Below are 16073 nucleotides of genomic sequence, written 5' to 3' on the forward strand. Positions count from 1 at the left end.
CTAATCGAGCTGTCGACGCAAATTGACCTGACCTAAATTGGCGAGTTATTGTACAGAAATCATTGTCCAGAACGTTTGCTAATTGGGTGAGCAATTAAACGTTCATCCGCTCACTGACGCATGCTAAATTATTCAATCAATAACGATTCCGTGGCTTGCTTTAGAAACTGTTCCTCTATAATCTATATGATAACAAACATGTTGAAAAATATTTGCATTTCTAATTTATCCGAAAGGTCTTCCCACAAAGTAATTTAAATGATAGCGAAGTAGATGGCGTTCTATTGCAAATCCCCACGCTTTCTACCAAAAGCAAAGACGAAAGATGGCAAAAATTTCCAGATAATGACCCAATATCAAATTTTGAGTGAAATTTATTTTTCCCCATTTTGAAATTTTTGAGGAGGAGATAGCGTGATGACAGACTGATAGACAGAGCCGATTTCAATATCCGTTTTTTTCAAAAAGTGTGGGGATAATAATATGCACCAAACAGCTCATTAATATTGTTACGTTTGAGGGGGGGGTAGGCATTCAAAGGGTAATTAGGATGTTTAATTAGGTATGCTGTTCGAGTTTACCACGATCTCGATGTAATAAGTAGCAATTCAGTGGTGATAAGTTGTCTAGTAAATGTTCATTTCTTCAAGGGGGAAATGATAATTGTCACATAATTAGATAGGGACACGGGATAGGGTAAGTGTGTCTGCGTAAATCCCTTTTAGTAGTCCCTGGAGGCTGGCCGTGACGTCACAGGACAGTGCAGCGGATGGCTCCGCCCCGTGATCACGATTGGCGGAAGGCGACGGCGGTGGGCCAATAAACGGCTCGATTGGAAGTGACGAGGACAGGAGGATAAAAAGGTTCTGTTCGGGGTCGAAAAGGAAGAGGAAGAAGATCGGGACAAAAAGATCGTGTTTTTTTGGTGTGGAGGCTGTTGCGCGGGAAGCGGACTTGTTGTTGTGCTGATTCGATTGTGTTCTTCATCGTGTCTTGGAGCCTTGCTGAGCCTCGTGCCTCACCTTGGTTAGCTCTGAGGTTCTGCTGATTCGGAGTACGGGGTCGAACCGCGGGCGGACCTGCCTCCCTCTCCTGCTCGCAATTTGGTGCCAGAACTGGTTCCCTGGTGGCTGTGAGCAGACTTGGGCCAGGACCAGGAGGTCGACAGCACCACGGTTTCTCCTGCCCCCCCCCCCCCCGACGAGAGCAAGGCCAGCTCGTCCGACGCTGATCCAGGGACAGTTGCGTCCACACCACGGTCCAGCCTGACCACCAGAAGTAGCTACGTTTTGTGTGTGTGTGTGTGTGTGTGTGTGTGTGTGTGTGTGTGTGTGTGTGTGTGTGTGTGTGTGTGTGTGTGTGTGTGTGTGTGTGTGTGTGTGTGTGTGTGTGTGTGTGTGTGTGTGTGTGTGTACTTGGCGCCTTAGAGGGTTTGAGATCTGTATATTCATTGGAATTGTCTGTGTTTTTCCCCACGCCTGATCCCACACCATCCCGTCGAATCGCCCCGGATCCCTTTTCTTGCCGAGTCTTGTTATTTCTGGTTAATCATAAAAACAAATAAACATCATCAACTCAGTGAAAAGCGACTCGTGCCACCTTCCTCGTCCCGTTTGCGGTAGAGCGATTAGAACCGCCATGTTTGGGTTATAAATAAATAAACCGCCTCCATCGTTTCGGCTCATTCTACGTTGGCCGGACTGTTCAAGTCCCGTGGACGTCACATTGGTGTCAGGGTGTTGGATGTTTGAACCCCTCTAAATTATATTTGGTATCGGGAGAATATACCAAGATTAAAATCTCGCTACGAATTGGAATATAAAATTACTATAGAAAAGCGCGCGAGCGCGGGAAAATTTTGGTGGGATTTTTCAAATTTAAATTAATTGGCGGCAAACGGGACTTCTGCACATGGCAGATGTGCAGATGTTTGAGGAGGAAGGCCACGTGTCTGGCAGCGAGTCGGGGGAAGAAGGGAGAGACGGGGGTAGGGTTGGAACCTCCCCCATTCCGAGCGTGGACCGTGCTTCATCGCCCGTAACGGAGCCGGCAGCGCCGGAAACTGGCGCGATGTCGATCCGGACAATGTTGGAACGTTTAATAGGGGACATGACTACAAATGGCAAATCAATTCGTGGCACAGAGGGCAGAAATGACGGCACAAATGGAAAATCAATTCGTGACACAGAGGGCAGAAATGACAGATCAATTGAGGGTAATGGGGGAACAGTTGGGTGCATGGATTGATTTAATGAGGGATGAATTGGGGGAAAAGATGGAGAAAATGAAAACTGAGATGCAGGAGTGTGTGGATGTTAAATTGGGAGAAATACAAAGCAAATTCGAGGATAGATTGGAGGAAACAAAGGTAGAAATTACATTCGAGGGGGAAAATATACGGAAAAAATTGGTAGATAAAATTGATGCAACGAACATTCGGATTGATAAAGTGGATGAAACCCTGGAACGTCATCGTGCCTGTGTGGATGCTCGTATGCAGCTGCAAATAGAAGAGTGGGGAGAGCTGAGGAAGCAAGGGATGAATTTGGCGGAGGAGATAAAAGGATTGGAGGCTCGTTTGGACGAACAAGATAAAATTATGAGCCAAGATGAAGTTTTGGATAAAGGCCTGGTAGAGCCGTCTTTTGTAAGTAGAGTGTCCGGGTTGGTTGAGGAGCAGCTACAAACTCGCGACGGAGCCTTGGAGGAGGTTGTGCGGGCCCAGAAGATCCTGCGGGAAGAGGTGAATCGGCCCATTCAACGTTTGGAACAGGAGGCAAAATTGACCCATGAGACCCTCACCACAAAACGTCTTTGGCCACAGTGGGCTCCGAAATTGGATACGCAGCCACAAGGGTGTTTGATCCCTGGGCTGGATTCGGACAAGGGAGAAACTGAGAAGCGGGCCACCGTAAAAGTGATCCCCCTGGTAAATTTTGACGGGTCAGGGAGCGTTGAAGCTTTTCTGACGCAATTTGAGTGCATTTTCCGACTAAATGGGTGGAATGAGCGGGAACGTACAGGGAATTTGGTGGCAACGTTGCAGGGACCAGCTGCAGATGTGTTGAACGTGATCGCGGAGGGATGTTGACCAGCTCCCACATTTGCGAGGCGTTGAGCCGTCGGTTTGGGTTTGCAGCGAACTGTGATCTGGTGCGGGCCCAGCTCCAGCACCGCAGATTAAAGCTGGGTGAGACAGTGCAGGAGCTGGCATAGGACATTTACCAATCAGTCAGGATCGCGTATCGGGACCTTACAGTGGAGGCATGGGACAGACTGGCACTAGAGAAATTTTTAGCTGCTCTTCCTGACTCTGAGGTCCGAGCGCTAGTGGAGTTACAGGATCCACCCACCGTTCACCGAGCGGCCGAGTGCGCGGCCAGGCTGGCCTCGTGGAGTCGGCCGGGTCGGGTTCCAGAGAGGCCATCGGTGACGATCCGACAGGCGGAGATCCAGGATCAGGGAGGGGGGCTGGGAGGAATTGGCATTACCCAAATGTTTCAGGAAATTTGCCAGAAACTGTCAAGTTTGATAAAGGGTAATCCGGTAGTTAGTGCGCCAAAGCGGCGGGGTCCAGCCCAGCCAATAGAGCAATTTGATTATAGCCAAGGGGGTCCGGAACCGGAAGAGACATTACACCGATACCCACGGGGGCCTTTTATGGGGAGTTGTTTCCGGTGCGGGCAAAGAGGACACATGCAACGATATTGCCGGTACCCGGCGATGGAGGGACCCTCCAATAGACTTTTAGACTCGGAGAGGGTGAATCCTCCTGCTGAACCGCCAGGTCTATCCGAGATGCCCTTTCATAGGTCGGGTCCGGAGATCACTGTCGGGGGTCGGGGAGACTAGATTGGGCTGAGCATATACGGCCATGCTCGGCTGCTGAGATTGTGGCGAAGTGCCCTCCTTTGGTGGAAAAAAATGAATTGTGGGAAAATTGGTGAGGGTTTGTGAGTTCTGCTGGGTTTTAGAGTGACAATCGGGACAGTGGGTAATTGGAAACAAAGCGGGCACGAGTGGCTGTCCAATGGCTGGTGCGTGGATCGGGTGAGAAGTGCTGTGTGAGTTGTTTCAAGTTAAGAAGTGAAATGTATGGTGCACACGTTGATTTTTTATTGGACATGGTGTGGTGACAGGGAAGGTCATGGTCGGCGAAGTGTTAGAAATGCAGGTGTCACATGTAAGGCTGATGGGGTGGGGGAGTCATGTGGGTTTTGAGGGTGGGGATGATGTGCTTGTCCGCAGGGATTGCTGAAGCTCACGGTGAGCGTGAATTGCGACCCCCTTCAAGGAGATTCACCACCTGGTGGCTAATGGTGACAGTGTCTGGAGGCAACTGGGAGAGGGTCTGGTTGGGCGACCAAGGCGGGTAGGACCTTGGCGACCCAGGAAGGCCAGAAGAGCCAGTGAGACCCCTTCCAGAGTGTTGTACGAGATTAGAGCTGATGGCTACCAGGGGGTAGGGAATCAAAGGGAGCGGGGCAGAGAAACGTCCGGGTTGGATTAAAGCTTACCTGTGGGCATGGTTGCACCTGAGATGCCCCCATCATCTTGTGGTAACCCACCCCACGGCCACGACGGGATTCAGCCTGCATGATTAAAATGAGGACCATGACCTAGAAATGTGATGATGACCATGGTGTGAGTGTTGTGAAGATGTGTGAGTCCCACTCGATCCCGCACAACTTGACAGGTGCAGCAAGGGCATGATGTCCGCATAATTTTGGGGCAAGCAAATTTGAAAATTGGCTCCCCAGGTAACGCTGGGTCTATTAGCATCCACTGGGGGAGGCGGTCAAGTGTAAATATCCTGTGAATAGTGTCGTTAAGGCTTAGAGTAGGAATGTAAAGTATAAGTGTTGTGTTTTTGTGGAACCTTTTTGTTTCCCCTCCCCAGATCACTGGCAGAGTGTTGGGCAAGAGCGATGATCCAGAAGATGGAGTGCAACTTCGCTCAGTGCTATCATGTGATAAAATAAAAAAAATAAAAAATAAAAAAAACGAATGATTGTTTCGGCGAGGATAAGGCCATAAGGGGGTAGTACATTAAGCAGGATAGGTAAGTTAGCTGCGACTCGCTGCCCATTGCCCCTCCTACTTTATTTCGTTGGGTTAATTAGGTGTGAGTCAGTAAGTGTTAAGGCTGGTACGGTAGCGCCTGTGATATACCTTGCAGGAGCTGCGGTACCAGAGGAGGGGGCAGTGTTACGTTTGAGGGGGGGTAGGCATTCAAAGGGTAATTAGGATGTTTAATTAGGTATGCCATGCTGTTCGAGTTTACCAGGATCTCGATGTAATAAGTAGCAATTCAGTGGTGATAAGTTGTCTAGTAAATGTTCATTTCTTCAAGGGGGAAATGATAATTGTCACGTAATTAGATAGGGACACGGGATAGGGTAAGTGTGTCTGCGTAAACCCCTTTTAGTAGTCCCTGGAGGCTGGCCGTGACGTCACAGGACAGTGCAGCGGATGGCTCCGCCCCGTGATCACGATTGGCGGAAGGCGACGGCGGTGGGCCAATAAACGGCCGATTGGAAGTGACGAGGACAGGAGGATAAAAAGGTTCTGTTCGGGGTCGAAAAGGAAGAGGAAGAAGATCGGGACAAAAAGATCGTGTTTTTTTTGGTGTGGAGGCTGTTGCGCGGGAAGCGGACTTGTTGTTGTGCTGATTCGATCGTGTTCTTCATCGTGTCTTGGAGCCTTGCTGAGCCTCGTGCCTCACCTTGGTTGGCTCTGGGTCGAACGGCGGGCGGACCTGCCTCCCTCTCCTGCTCGCAATTTGGCGCCAGAACTGGTTCCCTGGCGGCTGTGAGCGGACTTGGGCCAGGACCAGGAGGTCGACAGCACCACGGTTTCTCCTGCCCCCCCTGACGAGAGCAAGGCCAGCTCGTCCGACGCTGATCCAGGGACAGTTGCGTCCACACCACGGTCCAGCCTGACCACCAGAAGTAGCTACGTTTTGTGTGTGTGTGTGTGTGTGTGTGTGTGTGTGTGTGTGTGTGTGTGTGTGTGTGTGTGTGTGTGTGTGTGTGTGTGTGTGTGTCTGTGTGTGTGTGTGTGTGTACTTGTCGCCTTAGAGGGTTTGAGATCTGTATATTCATTGGAATTGTCTGTGTTTTTCCCCATGCCTGATCCCACACCATCCCGTCCAATCGCCCCGGATCCCTTTTCTTGCCGAGTCTTGTTATTTCTGGTTAATCATAAAAACAAATAAACATCATCAACTCAGTGAAAAGCGACTCGTGCCACCTTCCTCGTCCCGTTTGCGGTAGAGCGATTAGAACCGCCATGTTTGGTTTATAAATAAATAAACCGCCTCCATCGTTCCGGCTCATTCTACGTTGGCGGGACTGTTCAAGTCCCGTGGACGTCACAATATTCATGACTGGAAGTACTGTAGGCAGCAATGCATTGTGACAGTGTTAGGGAGGAATTAACACGTCTATTGTTCTGACTGGCAGTTTTGCGAACTACCGAAGTTGATCGAGCTTCGTCTTGTACCCCAAATCGACTTATCTATGAATGAAAGAGAAAATGGGGGAATTAGCCAATTCGACGTAAACTCTACATCGGCTTGTACACCAAAAATATGGTATTTCTATTGCAGTTTATTCGTGGAAAGTTGATGGGTCTTCCATCCTTTCAAGCATTTGTTGCTTTTGGCCACTTTGCAGTCTTCCCGACAATCAACTGAAATACCAGTCCAGTCTCTCTCTCTCTCTACTTCACCCACCATAGATGTCAAAATGTCAAACTTCATTGGGAAAAACCAGTCTGGTGCCCTTTTCCAACATGGGGAATGCTCCGTGTAATGGTGTTAGACAGATTCCCCTTTGTACAGAGATGCTCACCATCCCAAAGTCCAGGTTGGTTGGCCAACTGCATCCATTCATCCCCTTGTTTTTATACCCGAGCTTTTTGAAAATATTGGGGGGGGGGATATTGTAGTCTGTCTGTCCGTCACGCTATCTCCTTGCTGTTGCCTGCCTCCTGGGTAGGGTCAAAAGGTCAAATCCCCCAAATTGAAATTACAGACACATTTTAAATGAAACTTCTGTGTATGCAATCATCGTTGGGGGATACATGAAATATGAAACTTTTTTTTTAATTTGACCTCCAGTTCATGCCCCAGAGAGTGGGGACTTAAGGTCACAGGGGTCACAACACTAAAAATATTTTAATACTGGGTCAATCCCAGTGGAACTTTATGCCATCTTTCAACTCTGCTTTCGGTGGGTTGCGTGGGGATTTGTGATGGTGTGTCATCGACTTCGCCCTCATCTTGATTGTGGTGCAGTCTTCCTGCGTCCATTGTCTCATCCTCACTTCAGTATTTCCAATTCACTTGTAAAGTAATTTAGAAGTCTAATTAACTTGCTTTCACATGATTTATCCATTGTCTACTATTGTCCCTGTAATCCAATAAAGGTACAATAAAACTTCTTGATGTTCTTGCATAGTTTGTGATTATATGAGGACAACCTGTCCATAAGCCTTGGATCACTTAAAAAGTTACTTTGAGGTACCATATAATGCGTCATGTTTGCCGTAAAACTTAATGGAAGTTTTACGATTAATCATATATTTTTCATTAGTTTTTAAAAGACCCCCAACCTTGTTCTTTAAAAAAAAAAATTAACAACATGCATTTAACACAGGGAGAGATCAAAAGGAGAGGTGGATTGAAACATGGGAAAAAGTCTCGTAACTCTCACTGCTTGTTCATCATCTGTTGTGAGGTAAGCGTGTTCATGTTTTTGATGTTAAAATTGCTTGCCGATGATACAGTGAAAGTACTCCCATCTATTTGAACTTGCGTTGCGTTTTATTACAGCCTTTATTGAACTGCTGCTTGCTGTGTAAAGAAGAGAAGTGCCTATTGATATCATTCTAGTGTATGTTTCAGTGCATGTTACATGCAAACATAAAGCGAAACATGATTTGAAATGTTTTAATTATCATATGGATGCAGTCACATTCCAGAACTATTTCCAATGCCAAGTACACAATCTCAAAACTCAGCCTGGTTGGCTTGGCCCGCACGGATTACAAGCAAACGAGCAGGGTAAGCACACTCGACCGAGTGCTTGGTCCACGAAACCTCAAAGGGACATCTATGATTGCTTGCCATTAAAAATGCACACACCGCACACACTGGTCTAATGATGCTGAACAATCTTACTGAAAGGCCTATTTTTGTTCCTATCTCTGAGCCATCGTCCGCCTTCATTTGGGACACACAACCCTCACACAGCTTCTTTCTTTTTTGGCACTCGTCTGCTTGATAGTTCCTTTTTCCTTTGTGGTTCTTCTTTCCTGCTTCGTGCACATCTCAAGTCAAGAAAAGCCAAACACAATGCTTAGAAACCATTCAATTAACTTATCGTTACGTGAAACTGCGCAAAAGGAGGGAGGACATCAGCTTTCGAGAGACGTATGCAAATGAAATGCGTTAAAATGTCATGAGAACGTCTGTGGGTTTCCTTTGGGAACTTCAGCAGCATAAACCTTTCACCTGACGGAAAATTTATATGCTGAACACGGAGAAAATGTATCTGATTTTGCTATGTATGCATTGTTTCTGCATTTGTGTTGTATTCTGTTAGATGTCGGAAAATTCCTGCATTGAGCAGTCACTCTGCTTTCTCAAGCAAATGATGCTGGCTTTGGCTGAAGGTCGGAGTGATCGCCATTATCGACAGAGCAAACTCACACAGCTACTCAAAGGAACCGTTGGTATAATCAGTGCAGCAAGCACCAAGCGCACAGTACCGCCGTGATGTTCACTTTGATAATAACTATTGTTGCACATACTTCAATGTAGTTGTAGACAGGACTGAGAAGAGGTTAAAAATGGGAATGTTGCTGCTGTTGTTTCCTTGCAGGTAGGAATTGCATCACCATCTTTATCGCGAACATTTTGGGAAGTGCACAACATCATAAAGAAACGGTACGACTCAAGATGCGGTGGGTTCCATGCTCCCCTGATCTGTCAGGTGTACAAATGTTTGCGCCAAGTCAATTTGAGATCGCTCACCAAGTATTTGTTGTTGAAATCTTTCCATACATCTCCATTCATGGGATTACTTGTCTTGAATGTCTCCGATGTGGTGTTCAGCCTCATTTGGCCCACACTCAGTCGAGGAGCCATTGGGCCCGCGCTCGACCGAGGAGCCTTTGGTCCCACACTCGACCCAGGATGCCTTTAGCCAGAATTCGGCGGAAGAGCCCCTTGGCCCTTGCTCATTCGAGGAGCCCTTGGGTTCGAGCTTGGCCGAGGAGCCCTTCCACCCACAATTAACTGCATCCCTGCCATCACACTACTTCAACAGAATTTATTTTTCATGTGAGGCGGATGGAATGTTGGTGGAATGTTTGATATCAATCATTTATACTGTTCTTGTTCTGTTTTTACAGTTGTCCACACTGCGATTTGCCTCCCTGATAATGAACGTTCCTGTTCAGCCAGCCATTGTTGAATTGAAAGACCCAAAGGCAAAATTATGCATTTCTTTTCGCCATTAGTCTTGTACCTCGTTTTCGTTTATTGTTCGTTTTTTAAAATGTTTTTATTCTCATCCTTTGAAATCTATTCTATAATGGAGTGAAGTGTTTATTATGTCCTCCTAGCCAAAGTATCAACGGTCCATGAAACTCAGCGATGAACATGAATAAAGTGTGTCGATGGCACTGTGTCTGTAATGTCGGTGAGGTTGCAATTTTTGGGATGACTCATAGTAGCACCAAGTCCACAATTCGTGGTTGACTCTTAAATGCTCAAGTGCAACAATCGATTGTCAATTTAGCCATTTTACAAAAAATAATTCGAATCGATCAAGTTTTAAAAGTTACAATTTAGCCTTTGCTAGCAGTGTAATGCATGTAAATATAATTTTGATCTCCTCTTGATTTTGCGATTTCTCTATTCAAGGTTGTGATAAACGATCTGCGGAATGAAATCAGCAATTTGAAGCAAGAACTAAAGATGCGCGACATGTTGGTAAGGAGGAAAAGGTTTTTTTGTTTTTGAAATGTATTTTTTTAAATTAAATCTCCACAGTTTCTGAAAATTGTTGCCGAGTATAGCATTCAGATTTGTAGCACATTCGTCTTTGAGCTTTCTAGTCTGTATTTGATTCTCGACCCGACCATAAACCGTGGGACTCATGCTTCACAGGCAGGGCGTTACCTCACAAAGTGCGCTGTCCCTCAAATGGACACTAATCTGCGTGTCCTGTCTGCTGGCAAATGCTGGTGGGCATTAAAGATCCCATGGTGTCTTTCACAAAGAGGGGCAAGTTATTGCGAGTATCGTGGATAAATTATCACTTTGTGGCCAAATCACCTTCAGTTAAATGTTGTGCCAGTGGGAATAATTGTGGCTGTTAGTATAGTAGCTGACATTGTATTTAGGTTTATTAAGATCACCCTTTCTCTCATTAAAATTTGCAATCGGACATATGTATTGTATCATTACCATCATTAGGAAATGGCATAACCATCATTACCACGCACCACCCCCTGTATGGACAGAATAAGTCTTGAGGAAATGGCTTTCATGGCAGTAATCAAAATGCAAGTATTTACAAGGAGAGGAAACAATCAAGTGCTATATATGTTCAACAATTCATCACAGCACGGTATACATTCCCAAATGATCTCCGACATGACGTACTCACCGTCGGAATCATAACAGTGACATCACTCCACAGTCGGCTGACATCATGCATCTGATGTGAAAGGGAGAGATGAGTGATTGACAAGTAAGATGAGATGAGGAGAGAAAGAGATAGATGGGGACAGTTCGGACCCCTGCATACCTCACACCAGTCTGCTGGGGCCGGTGTTTCTTGTTGATTCTGGCTACCACGCAGGGCCGGTCCTCAATCAAATGACGTCTCATTCAAGGGACGTCTTCAGCACCCTCTCTCCGTTTGATCAGCTTTTGAATACGTTATAAAGGAGTAGTGAGTGTAGTAAACATTGAGTGGAAGTGAGGGCAGGCAGTGATGAGGGGGTAGTGAGGGCAGGCAGTGATGAGGGGGTAGTGAGGGCAGGCAGTGAGGGGATAGCAAGGGCAGGCAATGTTGATGGGGTAGCATAACAGCAAGACATTCTTGAAGTATATAATGGGTAAAGAACAGGTTAGGACAAGTGTGGACCTATTGAGGCATGGCACAGGGAGAGTGGTTCGTGATGAAAGCTGGCTGGCATATTTAACAGTTATTTTGTTTCATCATTGATACTAAGAACAGACAGGAGATTGCCAATAGCTTAGAATATCTATCAAGGAGGTGAGAAAGGGCTTTTACAAAAGATACAGATTGGAGTGGAGGAAGTACAAGAGGAGCTCGGAAATAAATATAAGAGTAGATAAAGCTCTTGTCCCAGATATAACGCACCTGAGAGTTTTGAGGGAGGTACAGGTGGTGGACAAAAATGGAAATGCTCATATAAAGTCACTTAATAGGGTGTTGTACCACCACGTGCAGCCACTATGGCCTGTATGTGCCATGGTATAGAGTCCACCAGCGTCTGAAATTCTGCAGGAGTGATACGGCACCATTCTTCCATGAGAAAGTCAATCAACTCTCACCTGTTTGATGGAGGTGGAAAACGCTGTCTCAGGTGTCATTCCAGAATATCCCATAAATACTCTATTGGATTCATACCTGGTGAATGAGAAGGCATGACATATGGACAACATCAGCATCATGCTCATCAAACCATTGGGCAAGCACACGTGCTCTGTGGTTGGGAGCATTGTCATCTAAGAAGACACCTGTCCCAGCAGGAAAGAAATGCTGCAACATGGGGTGAAGATGATCACTCATTCCCATAACGTAGCCATTGGCATTGACCTTGCCTTCTAAGAAGGAATGACTGCACCTAAACCATGCCAGGAAAACGCACCCCACAACATTACAGAACCACCAGGACCCTTCACTGTTGGAACCAAGCACTCAGAATTGCAGAGTTCTTTCAGTTGGTGCCACACATACACTTATCCATTTGTCAAGAACATGGTGAAGGATGATTCATCTGTGAGCAGATTGTCTGTGAGCAGCATATCTCAGGATGATTCAGCTGTGAGCAGATTGTCTGTGAGCAGCATGTCTCAAAAAGTTATGGACCGTTTCAGACCAAACTTGGTGGACAGGTTAGGTATGTGACAAGGATCAATTGATTAGATTTTGATGATCTGGATTCAGAGAGAATTTTAAAATATTTTAAAGTGATACTTCACAATTGAGAGACGGGTCCAAAATAATACATAGCATGATATCTCAAAATGTTGTGGACAGATTATGACAAAATTTGGTGAATGAGTTGGCTAGGTGACAAGAACAAGCCGATTAGAATTTGGTCCAGGTCCAGATCCAGCCCATCAGTGAGATTAAAAAAGGTTAACTGTTCAGCCTAGCAGAGGTATGAGCTCAACCAAGTGCCATCTCGTTTATAATGTGATGTATAATTTATAGTGTACATCTAAACATTTAATACACAAGATGCTTTGGCCATCTCTCCATGTACTCGGGCAGTGCAGTGAGCATACATGTGCAAATGGTGTATGCTGTGTAATCTGTGGGCTTTCCCTGGGAATGTGTTATCATAAAGATCTTTGTTTCAAAAATGCCTCCAGTTGGAAAACCTTTCATTGTTATTTGATTGTGGCAGTGCTTCCACTTTGTATGAGATTACAGAGACTTGCTTAGTAGTTGGGAATGGGGGAAGGAAATGGAGAGAAGGGGGAAGGGGTGTTTGAATGATTTATTGCAAAAAGAATTTCGAATGATGTCACAATCTTACTGAGAAGCTTGTACATATAGTAAATAAAGGACAATGACATTGGGATATGCTCTCGAGCGTGATCTGCTTTCTGCATGCGTTTATTACAGAAACATTGAGAGACCAATTAAAAGTGCATGTATCTGGAATTTGAACGTGTTCCTCCATTATGAGGCAATGGTTGAGACACAGAACACCCAAATGACTGACTCCTCATGTTGACCCGACTTTACTTCAATGTCGATAATAACACACGAAGCCACACAACCAAAATACTTGTAGGAAAGTAAACTGACATTATTTTATGAAAATGAATGCATTAATAGAAGAGATGCTGTTTTGTGTGTAACAGCCAATAACAAATGCTATTATTTAGGCCGCAATACATTCCGGTGCCCAACATATGACAGTGAAGCCCGAGATGACCAACATTGGCAAGAAAATTTCCTGCATCCTGCAAGGTGATGCGGTCAATACCAAGGTAGAACAGGACGGCCAGACTTTGTCTCCTGGGGCAAATGCATCTCGTCATGCTACGGTATGCATTATGTCACCAGACCAAGAGCACAACACTCTTGTAATATTTTCCAGGAGGTTACATTGAAAGCTCATTCATACCTTCGGAAAATGTCATTCGCTTAATGTGCTGCATACACTGAGTTGCATACACTTGCACACACACACTCATGTCTCATAACTCTTACATGTACAGTGGGGAGAACAAGTATTTGATACACTGCCGATTTTGCAGGTTTTCCCACTTACAAAGCACGTCGAGGTCTGTAATTTTTATCATAGGTACACTTCAACTGTGAAAGACGCAATCTAAAATAAAAATCTTGAAAATCACATTGTATGATTTTAAAATAATTTATTTGTATTTTATTGCATGAAATAAGTATTTGATACATCAGACAAACAGAATTTAATATTTGGTACAGAAAAGTATTTTTGCAATTACAGAGATCAGACGTTTCCTGTAGTTCTTAACCATGTTTGCACAGACTGCAGCAGGGATTTTGGCCCACTCCTGCATACAGATCTTCTCCAGATCCTACAGGTTTCAGGGCTGTCACTGGGTAACACAGACTTTCAGCTCCCTCCAAAGATTCTCTTGGGTTCAGCTCTGTCGACTGGCGAGGCCACTCCAGGACCTTGAGATGCTTCCAACGGAGCCACTCCTTAGTTGCCCTGGCTGTGTGTTTCGGGTCGTTGTCATGCTGGAAGACCCAGCCACGCCCCATCTTCAATGCTCTTGTTGAGGGAAGGAGGTTGTTGGCCAAGATCTCGTGATACATGGCCCCATCCATCCTCCCCTCAATACGGTGCAGTCGTCCTGTCCCCTTTGCAGAAAAGCATCCCCAAATAATGATGTTTCCACCTCCATGCTTCACGGTTGGGATGGTGTTCTTGGGGTTGTACTCATCCTTCTTCTTCCTCCAAACACGGCGAGTGGAGTTTAAACCAAAAAGCTCTATTTTGGTCTCATCAGACCACATGACCTTCTCCCATTCCTCCTCTGGATCATCCAGATGGTCTTGGGCAAACTTCAGACGGGCCTGGACATGCGCTGGCTTGAGCATAGGGACCTTGCGTGCGCTGCAGGATTTTAATCCATGATGGCGTAGTGTGTTACTGATGGTTAATGTTGATACTGTGGTCCCAGCTCTCTTCAGGTCATTGACCAGGTCCTGCCGTGTAGTTCTGGGCTGATCCCTCACCTTTTTCATGATAATTGAGGCTCCACAAGGTGAGATCTTGCATGGAGCCCCAGACCAAGGGAGATTGACTGTTATCTTGAACTTCTTTCATTTTCTAATAATTGCGCCAACAGTTGTTGCCTTCTCACCAAGCTGCTTGCCTATTGTCCTGTCGCCCATCCCAGCCTTGTGCAAGTCTACAATTTTGTCCCTGATGTCCTTCGACAGCTCTCTGGTCTTGCCCATTGTGGAGAGGTTGAAGTCTGATTGATTGAATTTGGACAGCTGTCTTTTATGCAGATAACGAGTTCAAACAGGTGCAATTAATAGAGGTAATGAGTGGAGAATGGGAGGGCTTCTTAAAGACAAAACTAACAGGTCTGTGAGAGCCGGAATTCTTACTGGTTGGTAGGTGATCAAATACTTATTTCATGCAATAAAATGCAAATTAATTATTTAAAAATCATACAATGTGATTTTTCAGGATTTTTGTTTTAGATTCCGTCTTTCACAGTTGAAGTGTACCTATGATAAAAATTACAGACCTCTACGTGCTTTGTAAGTGGGAAAACCTGCAAAATCGGCATTGTATCAAATACTTGTTCTCCCCACTGTACATGCGCACACACTCTTCTACAACCACTTGCCAAGTGTTGTCTAACTTCTAGATGACTTTATGATCCACAGGTCTCGATGCTGGATGTAAAGGAAACAATTCTTAAGGTCACTTTGTCAGAATAATGTGCAACCCAAAATCTTCAAATTTGGATTCATGAAACATGGACTGCCCTGATGTGTCCTCTTTCACTTTGATTGTTTTGTGTCATTGATAACAGCTGAAATGTATTTACTATTACATGGCAGGCAAGAAGTTCAAAACACATTTCTGAAGTCATCGGTCAAGTCAAGAAGATGTCAAAGTGAGTTAAATCCTTGGGTTTTAGGGTTAGGTTTAGAGTTGACTATACAGCTCCAAAGCCATGAGTGGGCCTTGCAGATAGAAAACTGATGCTGTGGTTATTTGTTCAGAATTAACATGGCGATTGGGTTAGGGAATGTGAGAATATGGTATGGAAAATAAATAAACATAATGCAAACCATAATTGTTGCTGTATCATAATGTAATTTACATATATGTATAAAAAAATATATATATATATATACACACACACACACACACACACACACACACACACACACACACACACACACACACACACACACACACACACCAACATGTATATGTATGTATATATATATATATATATGTATGTATATATATATATATATATATATATATATATATATATATATATATATATTGTTGCGAATTCGCGCCCGTCGGCGTGCGATCGGCCACGTGACTCGAATCGCCGCACGTCGCCCACCGGACGGACAATTCTGTCGTGACCCTCTCGGACCAACGCCGGGAGCTAGTCACGGGTGGGCCTTTCGGCCTCACCACGATCGTGCCAATCGGCCACCCGCGTGGGATAGGGTTGTTCGCCAAACTCGACCTACCTAAGTACCCACGCGGATGGTAAACCGGGCGATCACACCTCGCCGCAGGTCGACTCCGGA

The 16073-nt window shown here is 45.3% G+C and overlaps 1 protein-coding gene across 6 annotated transcripts in view; it reads left to right on the forward strand.

Annotated features, from left to right (window-relative positions):
• The window catches only part of LOC147022342 (kinesin-like protein KIF9), a 147453-nt gene that overhangs the window by 39283 nt on the left and 92097 nt on the right, over nucleotides 1–16073 (forward strand). For all 6 annotated transcript variants that reach the window (XR_015061196.1, XM_085893133.1, XM_085893134.1 and 3 more), the window contains exons 6-13: nucleotides 7662–7742; nucleotides 7976–8068; nucleotides 8610–8739; nucleotides 8889–8953; nucleotides 9421–9498; nucleotides 9935–10003; nucleotides 13169–13330; nucleotides 15357–15412. Coding sequence is in view for 5 of the 6 variants with exons in the window: in XM_085893133.1 (XP_085749259.1) it covers nucleotides 7662–7742; nucleotides 7976–8068; nucleotides 8610–8739; nucleotides 8889–8953; nucleotides 9421–9498; nucleotides 9935–10003; nucleotides 13169–13330; nucleotides 15357–15412 (734 nt within the window). In the remaining variant the exon portion in view is untranslated. The remainder of the gene's footprint in view (nucleotides 1–7661; nucleotides 7743–7975; nucleotides 8069–8609; nucleotides 8740–8888; nucleotides 8954–9420; nucleotides 9499–9934; nucleotides 10004–13168; nucleotides 13331–15356; nucleotides 15413–16073) is intronic.

Source organism: Eptatretus burgeri, chromosome 8 (genome assembly GCF_056783735.1).
Source record: "Eptatretus burgeri isolate ZD-2024b chromosome 8, Ebu_testis_v1, whole genome shotgun sequence".
NCBI lineage: Eukaryota > Metazoa > Chordata > Myxini > Myxiniformes > Myxinidae > Eptatretus > Eptatretus burgeri.